General features: G+C 35.9%; 2 protein-coding genes across 3 annotated transcripts; one reads left to right on the top strand and one right to left on the bottom strand.

Annotated features, from left to right (window-relative positions):
* Positions 1 to 1,575: 1,575 nt before the first annotated feature.
* Positions 1,576 to 4,278, top strand: APG1 (S-adenosyl-L-methionine-dependent methyltransferases superfamily protein). 2 transcript variants are annotated; one of them, XM_011081627.3, is made up of 4 exons: positions 1,576 to 1,820; positions 1,890 to 2,327; positions 2,959 to 3,265; positions 3,835 to 4,278. In XM_011081627.3, the coding sequence occupies exons 1-4, from the start codon at positions 1,750 to 1,752 to the stop codon at positions 3,988 to 3,990; spliced, it is 972 nt and encodes a 323-aa protein (XP_011079929.1). In that variant the 5' UTR covers positions 1,576 to 1,749; the 3' UTR covers positions 3,991 to 4,278. The 2 variants fall into 2 exon arrangements, with proteins under 2 accessions (XP_011079929.1, XP_011079928.1); XM_011081626.3 differs by having other exon boundaries at positions 1,576 to 2,327.
* A 249-nt stretch (positions 4,279 to 4,527) lies between these two features.
* LOC105163319 (Cyclophilin-like peptidyl-prolyl cis-trans isomerase family protein) lies at positions 4,528 to 12,382 on the bottom strand. Its single transcript, XM_011081625.3, has 14 exons — positions 12,217 to 12,382; positions 10,689 to 10,784; positions 10,544 to 10,598; positions 9,235 to 9,323; positions 8,595 to 8,619; positions 8,449 to 8,487; positions 8,244 to 8,361; positions 7,940 to 8,100; positions 7,497 to 7,857; positions 7,030 to 7,178; positions 6,673 to 6,880; positions 6,119 to 6,475; positions 5,336 to 5,419; positions 4,528 to 5,147 (listed from the first exon to the last, which is right to left on the bottom strand). The coding sequence occupies exons 2-14, from the start codon at positions 10,764 to 10,766 to the stop codon at positions 4,781 to 4,783; spliced, it is 2,091 nt and encodes a 696-aa protein (XP_011079927.1). The 5' UTR covers positions 10,767 to 10,784; positions 12,217 to 12,382; the 3' UTR covers positions 4,528 to 4,780.
* Between the last annotated feature and the right edge of the window lie 1,247 nt (positions 12,383 to 13,629).

The raw sequence follows: 13,629 nt of genomic DNA on the forward strand, positions 1-13,629 counted from the left end.
AAATGAATTATACTATTAAAAGAATATCAACAAATTATTTTTTTTTTATAAATTTAAATATATTTTAGGGAGTAAAATAAAAAATATAAATAATAAATGAGAAGGGCATTTTTATTCTGTTCATATCAAATTATTTATCGATAGAATTTGTTGTTTTTCATACTTCAGCAGATAAATACGATTATATATGTTAGGGGTGTAAAACACTCGAGTTCGGCAAAAAATTATGGCTTGAGCTCGAGCTTTTCTATTTTTTTATTTAATTAAAATAAAAATTATTTTAAAATATTTCTTTATTATATTATATTGACAAGTCCAAATTATTTGAAACAAAGACATATTCCTATTTTTCTTTAATTATTAGATAATTTAAAAATTAAAAATTAATATAAAATAAGAGATATAGTAATAATAATGAACTTACGAACTTGTTGATTGAGTTTGTTTTATATAAAAATTAAATATATAAATACAAATATTATCTTTTTATCATTAGCTAAATTTAAAATATATGATATTGTTTAATAATTATAATAAATGATTAATTTTTTAATATAAAATAGATATAATATTGAATATGGACTTAAATTTATAAAAAAAATATATATAAAGAAAAATATTGGGTATAAACCCTTCAGTAGTGAGCCCAAAGAAATAGATTCCTAGCTCAACTATACAAGAAAAAATGGGTTACGAAAAACCTTAACATTACAAACCAATATACAATAAAATATAAACAAATCTTAAATAATATATAGAATATATTTACAGATCTAACAACAATATTATAGATCCATAGTGGAAAAGCCCATGGCCACAAAGACCGGCAACCTCTCACAGTTGCTCAAAATCCAAATAACAATAAGATACCTAGGCCACACAGACTCACTTGAACCACAAAGGTTTCTTACATAAAGAAAGGTTCACGAAGAACGTATCAAAAAAATGAGGAGAAATGATTTCTTAATCTGTTACTTGAAAAACCAGAAGCCATGGAAGGCTTTTATAAAGGTACAACATTGAAGACGGAGGAAAAGAGAGGCGGTGGAGAAGGATTTCCAAGGCCATGAGAATTAATGAGAGGAGAAGCAAGGGAGAAGAAGCCAGAGAAAAGGTTGTGAAAGAAATGAGGGGCATAATGAATTACGTTTAGGGTTATTATGCATAAGTATAAAACCTATCGGATCAGTTAAGTGGGTGGAGTCGATAGGCTGGGTGCAACAAATGGGCTAAGGGAGTTTAGTGGGCTTGAGCCATCCAAATAAGAAGCCTAGGAACATTTTTGAGTTTGGATCTACCAAAGGGTCATGGGATTCTCAATAAAAAGAAAAAGTTAAAAAGCTCGTGAGTTTATCAATAAAAGTTTGAGTTCGAACTTCAAGCTCATTAGAGGCTCGAGTTGGGCTCCAAATAGAGCCAGCTTGCGAGCTCGAGTACTTTGGCACTTCTAAGATTATACGTAGTTCAGTAATGTGAAATATATTTAATTTGAAAATAAATTATATATAATTTTAATTTCGATTTTTGTCAATTAATTATGTGGCTGAAGTACTTCCAGCGTCACGGACCTGTGGTTCTTGACTGCTCGTCTAGGTCCACAAACCTCCTCCAGTACTTCGATACAGTTTGATAGCAAGATTAGGACTAGAGAGTTTCCACCTCTGTTTTCTTCGTGGGCGCTTCAAATTCAAGGAAATTACCCCAAAGCTCAGTCTTTTGGCTTGCGGGTTCCTGCAATTCGGCTGTTTAATGGCTTCGGCAATGCTGAATGGAGCTGAAAACATCACTCTCTTTAGAGGGATTGCCCCAACCCCAAAAGGGTTAGGTTTTCTTGGTTCAGATTTTCATGGCAAGCATTTCCCCAAGTTAACTTCAGTTTCATGTGGCAGGATTTCTGCTAGGCCTGGAAAGAACAAAACCCTCATTACAAATTGCAGTCTTTCAGCTTCTAGACCAGCTTCACAGCCAAGATTCATACAGCACAAGAAAGAGGCGTTTTGGTTTTATCGGTTCCTTTCAATTGTTTATGATCATGTGATAAACCCTGGGCATTGGACTGAGGATATGAGGGACGAGGCGTTGGAGCCAGCTGATTTGAATAATAGGAAATTGACTGTTGTGGATGTTGGTGGAGGCACAGGGTTCACCACTTTGGGGATAGTTAAGCATGTGGATGCCAAGAATGTAACCATTCTTGATCAGTCCCCACATCAGCTTGCCAAGGCTAAGAAGAAGGAGCCCTTGAAGGAATGCAAGATAATTGAGGGGGATGCTGAGGACCTCCCGTTCCCCACTGATTATGCTGATAGATATGTTTCAGCTGGGAGGTATATTCTTGAATGTTATGTGCTCATTGTTGCATTTCTAACCTTGTTTCTAGGTTTCTTTGATTGCCTCAAAAGTGTGAAGTGGGATTGAAGCATGGTGTTTGATGGTTTGCCTGAATCATGTTTTCTTATTGCTTGCTTTGTAGTTGAATGAGGTTTTGTTTCTGATATCTGTACCACACAATGTTTGTCCAGTTCTATTGCTTAGCTGTTGGGCTCATTATCTTACTGAGTCAGTGTGCCTTTGCTGGAGAGTTTAAGCTTTATTATTCTCCTTTTAACTGTGAAATAGTTTATCAAGTCCACTTCAGCAGTATATAGTTATGACTTTGCACCTTGTTTCCTTTTCTCTTGTTTTTTTTTTTGGGTAACTTTTTGCATATTGAAAGTGATACTTGAAGCGAAAGTGGGAACGACTCCAAGTTGAACTCAACATTGTGAATTGCCTGTATTGTTCTATAAATACTTCTGTTGATTAGTTTCAGACATTTTACTGTTTTTAGAACCTGTCAGGGAATTGGTAGGTGCAAGTATTTTCAAAACTCATGCACAATAAGCTGCTAACATGTCATGGACAGTTACTTTTTGGTAAATCTTGTGGAAGTTTTCATGACTTTGTGTATCTTCTCAGTATTGAGTACTGGCCAGACCCGCAACGTGGAATCAGGGAAGCTTACAGGGTTCTGAGACTTGGGGGAAAGGCCTGTCTAATTGGTCCTGTGTATCCAACATTTTGGTTATCTCGTTTCTTTGCAGATGTGTGGATGCTCTTCCCAAAGGAGGAAGAGTACATTGAGTGGTTTACAAAGGCAGGATTCAAGGATGTCCAACTTAAAAGGATTGGTCCAAAATGGTATCGTGGGGTTCGCAGACATGGGCTGATCATGGGATGCTCTGTCACTGGTGTAAAACCTGCATCTGGGGACTCACCTTTGCAGGTAATTTTCTGATTGTTCTTCTAAGTATCAAGTAAATTCATCATTTTACTTTGTACCTTCATGCAACCTTTGATAAACTTGCTTAAAATCAACTTTTTTGTCACCTGCTTGTCCACCTAAAATTTTTGAATCTGAATTCTTGATCATTGTTTTGTGAGCAAAATCTCCAATATATGCATTAAGATTTTCCTGGAAATAATAAACAAGCAGCGTTTTTGGTTTCTTTTTGATAAAATTATTGAGTTCTTCCTGTTGTGGTCTCCTTGGAACTGTAAGCATATATCTAACGGTTTTCCATGGATTTGTCTACGAGTGTAATCTAGGATAATGTTAGTTACTGTGGGAGTTTATGTTGAAGGGATTGGGGGTGTTACAAAGAACGAAGCTCTTAGTAAACATATATTCATGATAATTAATGACCATGTGGTACTTACAACTCTAGTTATTATGACGAATATTTCTCTCTCATTTGTATGCTAGAGTTATATTTTGTCGTCGAATAATTGAAGTAACATGAATTATCAAAAAAAAAAAAAAGTAACATTCTTCTGACATTTTTTTTTTGGCAGCTTGGTCCTAAGGCAGAGGATGTATCGAAACCTGTAAACCGATTTGTGTTTCTTGCTCGCTTCCTTCTTGGTGCCATGGCAGCAACTTACTACGTGTTGGTTCCAATTTACATGTGGATCAAAGATCAAATTGTTCCAAAAGGTCAACCTATATAGGGTGATGCATCATGGATCTTCTCCCTATCGGAGCTGTTTACTGTCTTCTCTTCGGTCGGAGTGACATTTTCCAGTAGTTGTCTCAATTTAGTGTGTGGATCAATAGGCAAGCGTCCTTGTAGTTTTCCAGCCAAGAATCAAGCTCTGTACTTGGTTGTTCAAAGTTCAAACATGGCTAGACCAGTTTTCACCTGGAATATGATCAATCTTTTTCGGTGCTTTGTCCTGTAAAAAAGAAAGTATACTGGTCGCCATCTGCACTATTCCAAAGATTCACATTGCTTACCATTCTCATGAGGGTTTTTTATTTGGGTACCATGATTCCTCCTAAGCCCACTATGGCTTGTGGGAGAGAATCGTGGCTAATAACTTTACGAATTATGGTGCAGTAGAGCTCAAAAACATTTGGAATATTTCTTTCGTTGACAAGAAATAACCATAACACTTATTCCAAAAATTCAGTACAGTGGGTTTGTTTCTACAGCCACCATATCTTTCCTTGTCTGTTTTGCGAGCTTCGTCATTCTTCACCCAGAGTGAAAATCAGTAAAAATAACATATCCTGAATATTCTGGTGTCACAGATGATGGTTTGACAGGAGAATTTGGAAAACTAGAGATGGATAACTGAAGTTGGATGCACAGTCTCGTCCAGTACCAAGGAACATCCGAGAATTGAATGCTAAGTTTGGGAAGCACAAAACAGAAATATCTCACTAGTATTACAACAGAAACCAAAGATCCAACTCAAGATTTCGTGCTTCACACCTACAAACAACAATGATAAGTGGCTAATTTAAACCATTATCTGGACTCACGTCTTCATATGATACTAAGCCCCGTTGGCCACTGGAAGGGGGACTGGATGGGGAACTTCTGGGAGGTGATGAACGTTTTCTTGCTTGCTTTCTGGAAGCAGCGTCAGCCGATCTAGATTGAGATGAACTGTGGCTCCTGGAGCGTGAAATAGACCGTCCTCGAGCTGGCTCATCATCCTTCTGTGGGCCAAGACGAGATTTCAATCTGTCGCTGAGCACTGGGCGCCTATCCGTGGGACTAGGACTGCGCACAGGGCTTCTGCTATAGCGCCTACCCCGACCACGGTAGGATCCAGGGCTTCGAGAAACTGACCTGCTCCGACTCCTCTTGCGTTCATATCTATCACAAGCGTGCTACAAATTAACATCTCATTTATGACAAGACCAGTAAGAAGCACATCTCAACGATCCATAGAGGTTAGGTAACAAGGATTCCGGGAGTTTCATAGAGCATAATTAAGACACACAAGAATATGCTGGGCAATATCATTGAAGGAGGTTATGAAAGAGAAAAGCAGAGGCATAGACCTGGGTGGGCTCCTTCCTCTTCTTGGAGGACTCCAGTAGCGTCTTTGTGGTGAGCGTTCGAATTTGCTTCTGTAGCTTGAATACCTAGAAAATTCATAATTAGCAAAGTTGACATCTTATGTGAACATTAATATCAATGAATACACAAAGGCGCTTATAGACGTCACAACTTGTCTGCGCTCTCCCGTTTCGTGAAAACTCAACACTTCCCACATAGATTTCAAGCATTCGCTTGTGGTGAAAATTGGGGGTGGAGTGGATAGAAATCCTAGATCATATCATCAGATCACAGTCAACTCAAGGTGGAAAATAGGGGGCATTACGTGAAGTAACTTAAAAGTCCAAACTCCTGCAACAATCCTCTGCTTGGAATGCAAAAACAACATACATTGCTGGTAATTTTGAGAATGAGGTTCTGAAGGGGTACAATGAGTTGGAACACAATCTCTTTACAAACTTATAGACGTGATTTGGCAATCCTGAATTACATGGACAAGGCATCAACATATTCAATTTTTGGAAGCAGAAACACAAGCTTACAGAATTCAATTATTGCTAACTTCACAATGACTACATGCAATGGGGGAAAAATTGGATTACAGAGTCCGCGCATGTTTCTCATAATTTAGGAACCAACATTTCTCATGTATCTAGGCATCATTCAGGTCTTCTGACAGTGACCAGTTTTAGCGACATACCAAAAGGAGCTGCTAAAAGCAAGAGGAACATGCTTAATAAATAACAAAGAGCAAATCAGACTTAGAAGCAGGCATCAGACACTACCTGTCTTGGTTCCTCTGAATGTTTCTTCCACCGTAACGATAAGATCTATCAGGTGAACGTTCTGGAGATGGTGTGCGATATTTTCTAACAAATGCATATCGTTCAGTGAAACCCCGACCTTTTCTAATGCGCTTCTGAGTACCACCTGGAGAGCGGCTTCGAGACAAATCCCGACCATGACTAGAAGGCAGAGGGTCCTTACTTGGGGGACTTCTGACAGGACTCCTTGAAGGCTTTTTCTCAACTTGCTCACCAGATGCTTTAGGAATTTTACCACTCTCTTGAACTCTGGGACTTCTACTTGGACTGCTCCGAGGACTAGTTCTTGGCCTCCCACCAGAACTTGGTGTCAGACTCCTGCTAGCAAAAAAATCAATAACTTGTCTAAGCACCATGGGTGATCACTAGTTATATAATTTCAAACAATAAAAATTAACAATTAGATCAAGTCATACTTTGAATGCAGATGTTGGAAAGACAAATAAAAATAAAGTGGTGTAGAAACAAATATCTGAGGCAGGTAGTGCAAAAATAAAGACAACCAGTGGACAAACCTTGATCTGCTTGAATTATCAGACTGATTCAGTAGAGCGGCAGCTTGATTACTAGTGATACGTCCCTGGCCATTATTTATATGGCCATCATTCTTTTGAGAAAATTCACCCTCTTCACGCGATGAGTCATCCCCACTGTGTTTTCTATCATCTCGCTTCTGCTGCTCCGTAAATTCGGAGAGAGGAACTAATGACTTCTTCTCCTTCCCTTTAGATTTCCCATCACAATAAATAACACGTCAGATACAGTAAAGCTTAATTAAAATAAAAAATACATCACTCCTGATTATCATCCTAGTCGTTGAGAAGAAACAATGAAATGCATATCTACAAGTAGAGCATCAAAGGATAAAATACCAAGACTTTGTGCTGGCTTCTTATCTTCTTTACTTGATGGATTGGTTTTCCGCGAAGATTTGCTCCTTCGCACATTTTCATCATCAGAACTGCTGCTTCCGCTACTACTGCTCCCACTACTATCACTATCAGAAGAACTTCCTGAGTTCCTAAAAATCAAATTTCAAAACAAAAATATAGCAAATGAGGATGTAATTTACAATAAGTTGTTCAAAGACAGTTCAGGTAGCTTCAAGACAAACCAAAATGTTGGTTCCAGAATCATAAGGACAGGTAACACTCTTGTATCAAAATTTTTAAGATCTTTTTACCAATCACATGTATTTTGCCAAACATCTAGAGGCTAAAATAAGAATTTTATATTCCAAGAGACAATGAAATACATTAGTGGGATGTGCACATCAAGCTGGTGAAAGCACTATATGCAGATGAGACAAAAAATTGATATTGACAGTATAGAGAAAGACCTCTTAGACTTTCGCCTTGATCTTCTATCACGCTGAGCTCTCCGCTTCTCCCTTTGACCACCCCTCTTTTTTCTCCCATATTGATGCCTTCCCTTCTTCGTCAATTTCCTTTTCTTCCTTCGTCTACCATCACTAGATGAAGTTGAAGAATAAGATTCTGAGGAAGAATCTGAATCAGAGTCTGAATATGAATCAGTCTCTGATGAATATGAGTCCGAATCAGACTCAGAGCTGTAAGAATCAGATGAAGAGTAGCTCCTCTTTCTCCTCTTATCCTTCACAGATGCTTTCTGCTTGCCTTTGGCCTGACCATCGGAACCATCATTAGATGGATTGCTTTTTGCTGCTTTTTTCTTCTTATCTGAAACAGTGCATAAGCAGAAATGTCAAAACAAAATTGGCTAAAGATACAGAAACAACTTTTTCCATCTCATAATTGCAACCTTTCTGAGCTTCAACTGAATTTTGTAATTTCGCCTTGGACATCTCACCACAATCTACAATTTTTACAACTCCAGCTGGTCTCCCATCAGCTGTTCCTAACTGCTCCATTTTCTTTACAACGTCCATTCCCTTCACAACCTTCCCAAAAACAACATGTTTTCTGCCACCAAAAGAAAATTAATAACAATAATAATAACAACATAAGACCTTTTTCACAATCACAACAAATGTGGAGTTAAAAATAAAATAAACATATGAAATCAAATAAATAACATCTAACAAACTCTGAGTAAAATTGAATACCCATCAAGATGAGGTTGCCGTTTAAAAGTTATAAAGAACTGAGATCCATTGGTGTTTGGTCCACCATTGGCCATAGAGAGAAAACCAGGCCCACTATGATCCAACTTGAAGTTTTCATCTGTAAAGAAAGAATGTGAATGTGTATTTAATTGATAAAATAAACTACTATCAGGTCAGGAGGGCTCAATCACACAGAAAAACATACCAGCAAATTTCCCTCCATAAATACTTTCACCACCAGTGCCTGCAAACGATTAAAAGGTTGTGTCTTACGAGTCTGAGCATGAAGATGGAAGTTACATCGAGCATCTGCCATTTGAAAGTACGAGATCTGGAAGAAGAAAAGCATACCATTTCCTTTTGAAAAGTCACCACCCTACAGATGAAAACAGACCATAAATTAGATTAGCTTTCCAAAATTCTCTTCTGTATGCATGATGAAATTGAAGAATGGCAATAAAAAGATAAAGAACCCCCATCCAAATACTCCAGTTAGATACTTCTAGGAGTAACAATGACAAGACATGTGCCATGAATTTTCTTTTGATCTAGTTTGTCAAAAGAAAATTGCATAATTCAAAGCCATAGTGATGTAGTACAAATTCCATCTTTCTACATGCTATTCAAAGGTTGGGCAAGCTTGGATAACAACAACCAAGCAGCTGCTGTCCACAATTGTAAAAGTTTGCCTCAGTAGAAATGATACAATAAAAAATGGGAGAACTTAAACCAGCCACACATTAGTCAAACATCAAACAATATGCCTAAAGCATGACACCAACATATGAGCCTATTGAGGTCTACCATAAAGAGTCAGGGTCAGCAAGAGGAAGAGAGAGACAGGAAGATGGACTATCCTAGTCCTCTTTCAACAAATAGAGTTAGCTATTAACATGATATAAGAAACGAACAACACTTGCATGAAAATTAAGCAGCAACTCAAGATTTTCGTCTTTGCAAAGATTATTTTTTAAGCACATAAGAAGCATACTTGAGCCATAAATCCTTTTATTATGCGATGAAACGTGGAGCCCTTGTAGTGCAGAGGTTTGCCTGTCAAGGATCCAACACCTTTCTCACCTGCAAGAAGAAATGGAATACCACTGAAGAGACAGTCAAACCAAAGACTTATTCAGATAGACTCCTGAAATAACTGTCCACCAGAGAATTTTTCAACCGGACTCCGAGACATTTCATTCATATAAATTACAACAGAGTAAGAGAAACAAACTGACGGTAGAGATAAGAGCAAGAACACACTTCCGTGTTCACAAGAATTAGATCTTTCACAAATTATCTGAACAATACTCTTATGCATTATCAACCCAAAAAAACACATGGAATATGTATACATAATATATAAAAAAGCACAAATATCAAACTGTGAAAGAGATAAATTAAACGATCCAAAAAGGATACACTAGAATGAGAAAAAAATTCCGAACTAGCAAGAGTTAACATTGTACCTAAATATGAAAATTTAACAGAAAAGGAAGCATCACCCACTGATGTTTCAGGATACTAGAACACAAAATGCAGTGGGTCATAGTAAAAGCATATGCATTTACAAACAATCACACACACAATCTTTGTGTTTCCAGCCTCCCGGCCCCCTTTCCTTTAATTTTATTTAAATAATCATCATTCATGCATATATGTTACAATCATTCAATAATATTGAGTCTCTTCAGCTAAGTTAAAATACGAAGATGATCAATGCATAACACATTCACTATAAGAAACAAGTAAGGCCATCTGCAAAATTGCAGAAAACAAAAGTAAATATATTGGTAATTCCACCATTCAATAACTCAGGCTTCTTGCAAAATCAATCCTAGCGAGAGAAATATGAACTGTGCTTCAGCTATCTGCAACTGTGTTAAATTTAGAAGTTCAGAATGTGACAGGAAAATGAATTCTTCCGTCTTAATCCAACTTAATTCTGGACATAGTGGAAAAGTAAAGGGACTTGATGAAGAACGAAAAAGCTTTATCAATTAATTGTACGCATTAACAACATGATACAGTTAACAATGTAACAAATGTATTCCCAGAATGATTTCATCCATATTAATCCAACCTATTTCTGCATTTAACAACTAAAGGACTGGACGAAGAATCAAGTACCTGCGTAAATCAACCACATGATACAGTTGAAACTATCAGCAATTTATTCCAAATAGGTAGCTTAAGACTTAGAGTAATCATCCACAATTACAGGGAAACTTGAAATTATGCAGTCATGAGAATAAGAATTTGATATTCCAAACAAAGCAAAGTTCAGCAGCAATTTAATCTACCTGTGCAGAGTGCCCGGAAATTTTCAGCTGTCTTAGGGACAACATCAGCAAACAACTGCATTATACAGAAACGTGTAAGTTATAAACACCCGGGTGGTGTTGAAACATTTCAACGGTTTGAAGGTGCTTTGCATAAGACAATTACCTCGATAACAATTCTTTGAGTGGTATCACTATCAATAGAAACATCCAAGAAAACTGATGGGTTCTTCGTCGACTTCATATTATTCAGCGAGGTAAGCTAAGATAGCACAGACATCAGAACTAAGGATGATCAATGATGGTCTCCGGAAAATCTTTTGCAACACTATAAGATTGCATATAGGATTAAATGAACATGAAACTATGCATGTCAGGGATCATTCTACCAAGATGTAAAAGCTTGACATAAGTTCTAGTCCAGATCAAGTAATATCAGAGACAGAGTTCTGTTAGTTGGCTCCCACAGTATGCAAATTAACATGGAAATGAAGAAATGGCAAAAAATAATGATTAAAAAATACAGACTTTAACAAAAATAATAACTGCACTGCAGCCAACAAGAAGGACCATCTGGTTTGTCCAAAACAACTAAAAAGAAAGACTGTCAGCAAGAGGCAAAGCATTCTCTTCAAAAAAAAAAAAAAAAAAAAAAGAAAGAGAGAAAGAAAGCAAGAGGCAAAGCATTACTACTTTAGATCACAAGAAATTGATATCCTCCAAGTCTATCACCCTTTATGGCTTACGCTGCTAAAATTTTCCCAAGTTTGAGGAATAAAGAATGAAAATGTCATAGGCTCCCAAGCCAATGAAACTTCTGACATTCTAAAGCCTGATTCAGAACACAAACATCCCAAAGCAACCATGAAAACCAAAGATAATTATTGAAAAAGTGTGAAGCATGCACTGTGACTGAAACACCAAATCTGTCAAAAGATTAATAGATTAATAGACCCCATTGCAAATAATGGCCATATGACATTAAATATTTTGTTGATTCACAGTTGAAACTTAAAGTTATAGAAAAACTTGAACACCAAGTCAAAGAGGACTTTAAAGCAGAACACAACTACATTTAAAACCCTACAAGCTCTAAGTTCCAAACCCTTCATTCATGGCTAGTCACAAGTTTTCACTTCGCTTGGAAACTCAGTTAGAATTGGAGGAAATCTTTCTTCTATCAGCTACAATAACATGAAATGACAAATCGCAGGATGGCAAAAACCCTGAAGTTTTCCATCTCAGAGTCCCATCTTCCCCGGGACACTGACTTCAGAAAGATAAAATTAGAAAAACTGAACCAATTCACAACCCAATAATTCATTGAATTCCAATAGAATTTGAACTCCACATTCAAATGTCATATTTTACTATTTCAAAAGGAGGGAACACAACAAAAAAATATTAATAATTCCTGACCGGGTTCTAACATCAATTCAAATCTTGAGAAAAAGAAAAGAGATCCCTTCGTAAAACCTTAAACCCACATTCTCGATTCTACAATACAAAAGCACATAAAAACCCAGACAACATCAGTACCGAACAAACTATGCAACGCATGAAACATGAAAAAGAATACATATATATATATATATATATATATATATATATTACCACCAAAAGACAGAAAACTAAACTAGTCAGAATCATAAAACCCTAAACCCTAGTGACTGAACAAACCCACGGTCATATACCTCGAGCAAGAAAACTCTTGAGTGAGAGAGAGTGCTTCTTGAGAGCCAATTAAGCCGTCGGCGGCCTTGAGAAATAAATCAAAGTGCACGATATGAAGATTTTTGTATGGCAATGATTCTTTTTCCTCTTTTATGCTATTTTACTAAATTTTTCTACGCTGCTTGTGGTTCAAACTAACGGTAAAAAAAGCGCTTCTTCCTTGGTTAAATACAGTTTGGGCCAACATCTCAAGCCCAAGCTCATGGGCTCATTTTTGCTCCCAGAACTGTACATATGAATAAGGGATAAGTACACTCACGTTCCCTAAAATTTAATGTAATTACACATAAATTTTTTATAATTTAAAAAATTATATTTAGCACTTTTAAAATTTATTTTTATTTAATAAATAAGTCCCATTATTAGTCAAAATTCATTAAATTTGTTGACATTAACTAAAAAATTAAATGAAAATTGATATTTATTTTCAATTGATTTATTTATTTAATTATTTATAGGTATAATTACATTTTTCTCTCCTAAATTTTAGTGTAATTACATGTAGACCCTTTGTGGTTTGAAAAATTGTATCAGCACCCTGAGGTTTGCGTCCATCTAATAAATAAGCCCATCCATTCATCAAAATTCATTGAATTTGTTGATGTTAGCAAAAAAATTTAAAAAAATATATATATTTATTCAATTAACTTATTATTGACTTATAAGAGGTCAAATAATTTTTTTTACAATTAAATTACCATCATACATTTTCGCGCATTAATGCATATGATGAGGTATATCTTTACTGTTATAATTGAAGTTTAGTTCGAAAAAATTATTTGGCCCACAATAAATTAATTTAAAATTAGTCAATCATAAATATTAGTTCTCATTCAATTTTTTTGTTAATATCAACAAATTCGATGAATTTTAACTAATAATGGAACTTATTTGTTAGACGAAAGTAAACCTCAAATATATTGAACGTAAACTTTCAAATTACAGAAAATCTACGTATAATTATATCGAAGCTCCTGAGAGGGGAGTGTAATTATCCCTTTAAATTAATGCACGTGAGTTTAATGTTAATGTTTGTAATATTGTTTTTTTTTTAAGTAGCATAAAATATATCCTTTTCACTTAGGTGCAATGTTCGTCTCAAATGTTATGAATGATGGGCCATTTTATGTTTCTTTTTTTTTTTTCCTAGCAAAAGCCACAATATTATGAGCTTGGAACTTTCAATTACTAAGTCAAAGTTTGTTAATCTTGATGTGTGAGATAATTTTTGATTTATTTACATTAAATTACGTGAATATGCTCATGTACAATATAACTTTACTTAAATTTCTCCTAATATAAGATATCCAATACAAAAAATTGTAAAAATCATGCCAAGAATGTCCCAATTATGACCATCCGATAATCAAATT

This window comes from Sesamum indicum, linkage group LG6, assembly GCF_026168435.1.
Source record: "Sesamum indicum cultivar Baizhima isolate 11 linkage group LG6, ASM2616843v1, whole genome shotgun sequence".
Taxonomy (NCBI): Eukaryota; Viridiplantae; Streptophyta; class Magnoliopsida; order Lamiales; family Pedaliaceae; genus Sesamum; species Sesamum indicum.

What these genes read in the sequence shown, in the direction of transcription:
- APG1 (XM_011081626.3), top strand. Translation starts at nt 1,750, where the DNA reads ATGGCTTCGGCAATGCTGAATGGAGCTGAAAACATCACTCTCTTTAGA. An exon ending in AGATATGTTTCAGCTGGGAG is followed by an intron (nt 2,328 to 2,958) that starts GTATATTCTTGA and finishes GTATCTTCTCAG; the next exon opens with TATTGAGTACTGGCCAGACC. An exon ending in CTGGGGACTCACCTTTGCAG is followed by an intron (nt 3,266 to 3,834) that starts GTAATTTTCTGA and finishes TTTTTTTGGCAG; the next exon opens with CTTGGTCCTAAGGCAGAGGA.
- LOC105163319 (XM_011081625.3), bottom strand. Translation starts at nt 10,766, where the DNA reads ATGAAGTCGACGAAGAACCCATCAGTTTTCTTGGATGTTTCTATTGAT. An exon ending in TTATGGAGGGAAATTTGCTG is followed by an intron (nt 8,362 to 8,448) that starts GTATGTTTTTCT and finishes CTTTCTTTACAG; the next exon opens with ATGAAAACTTCAAGTTGGAT. An exon ending in GATAATTCAAGCAGATCAAG is followed by an intron (nt 6,476 to 6,672) that starts GTTTGTCCACTG and finishes TTTTGCTAGCAG; the next exon opens with GAGTCTGACACCAAGTTCTG.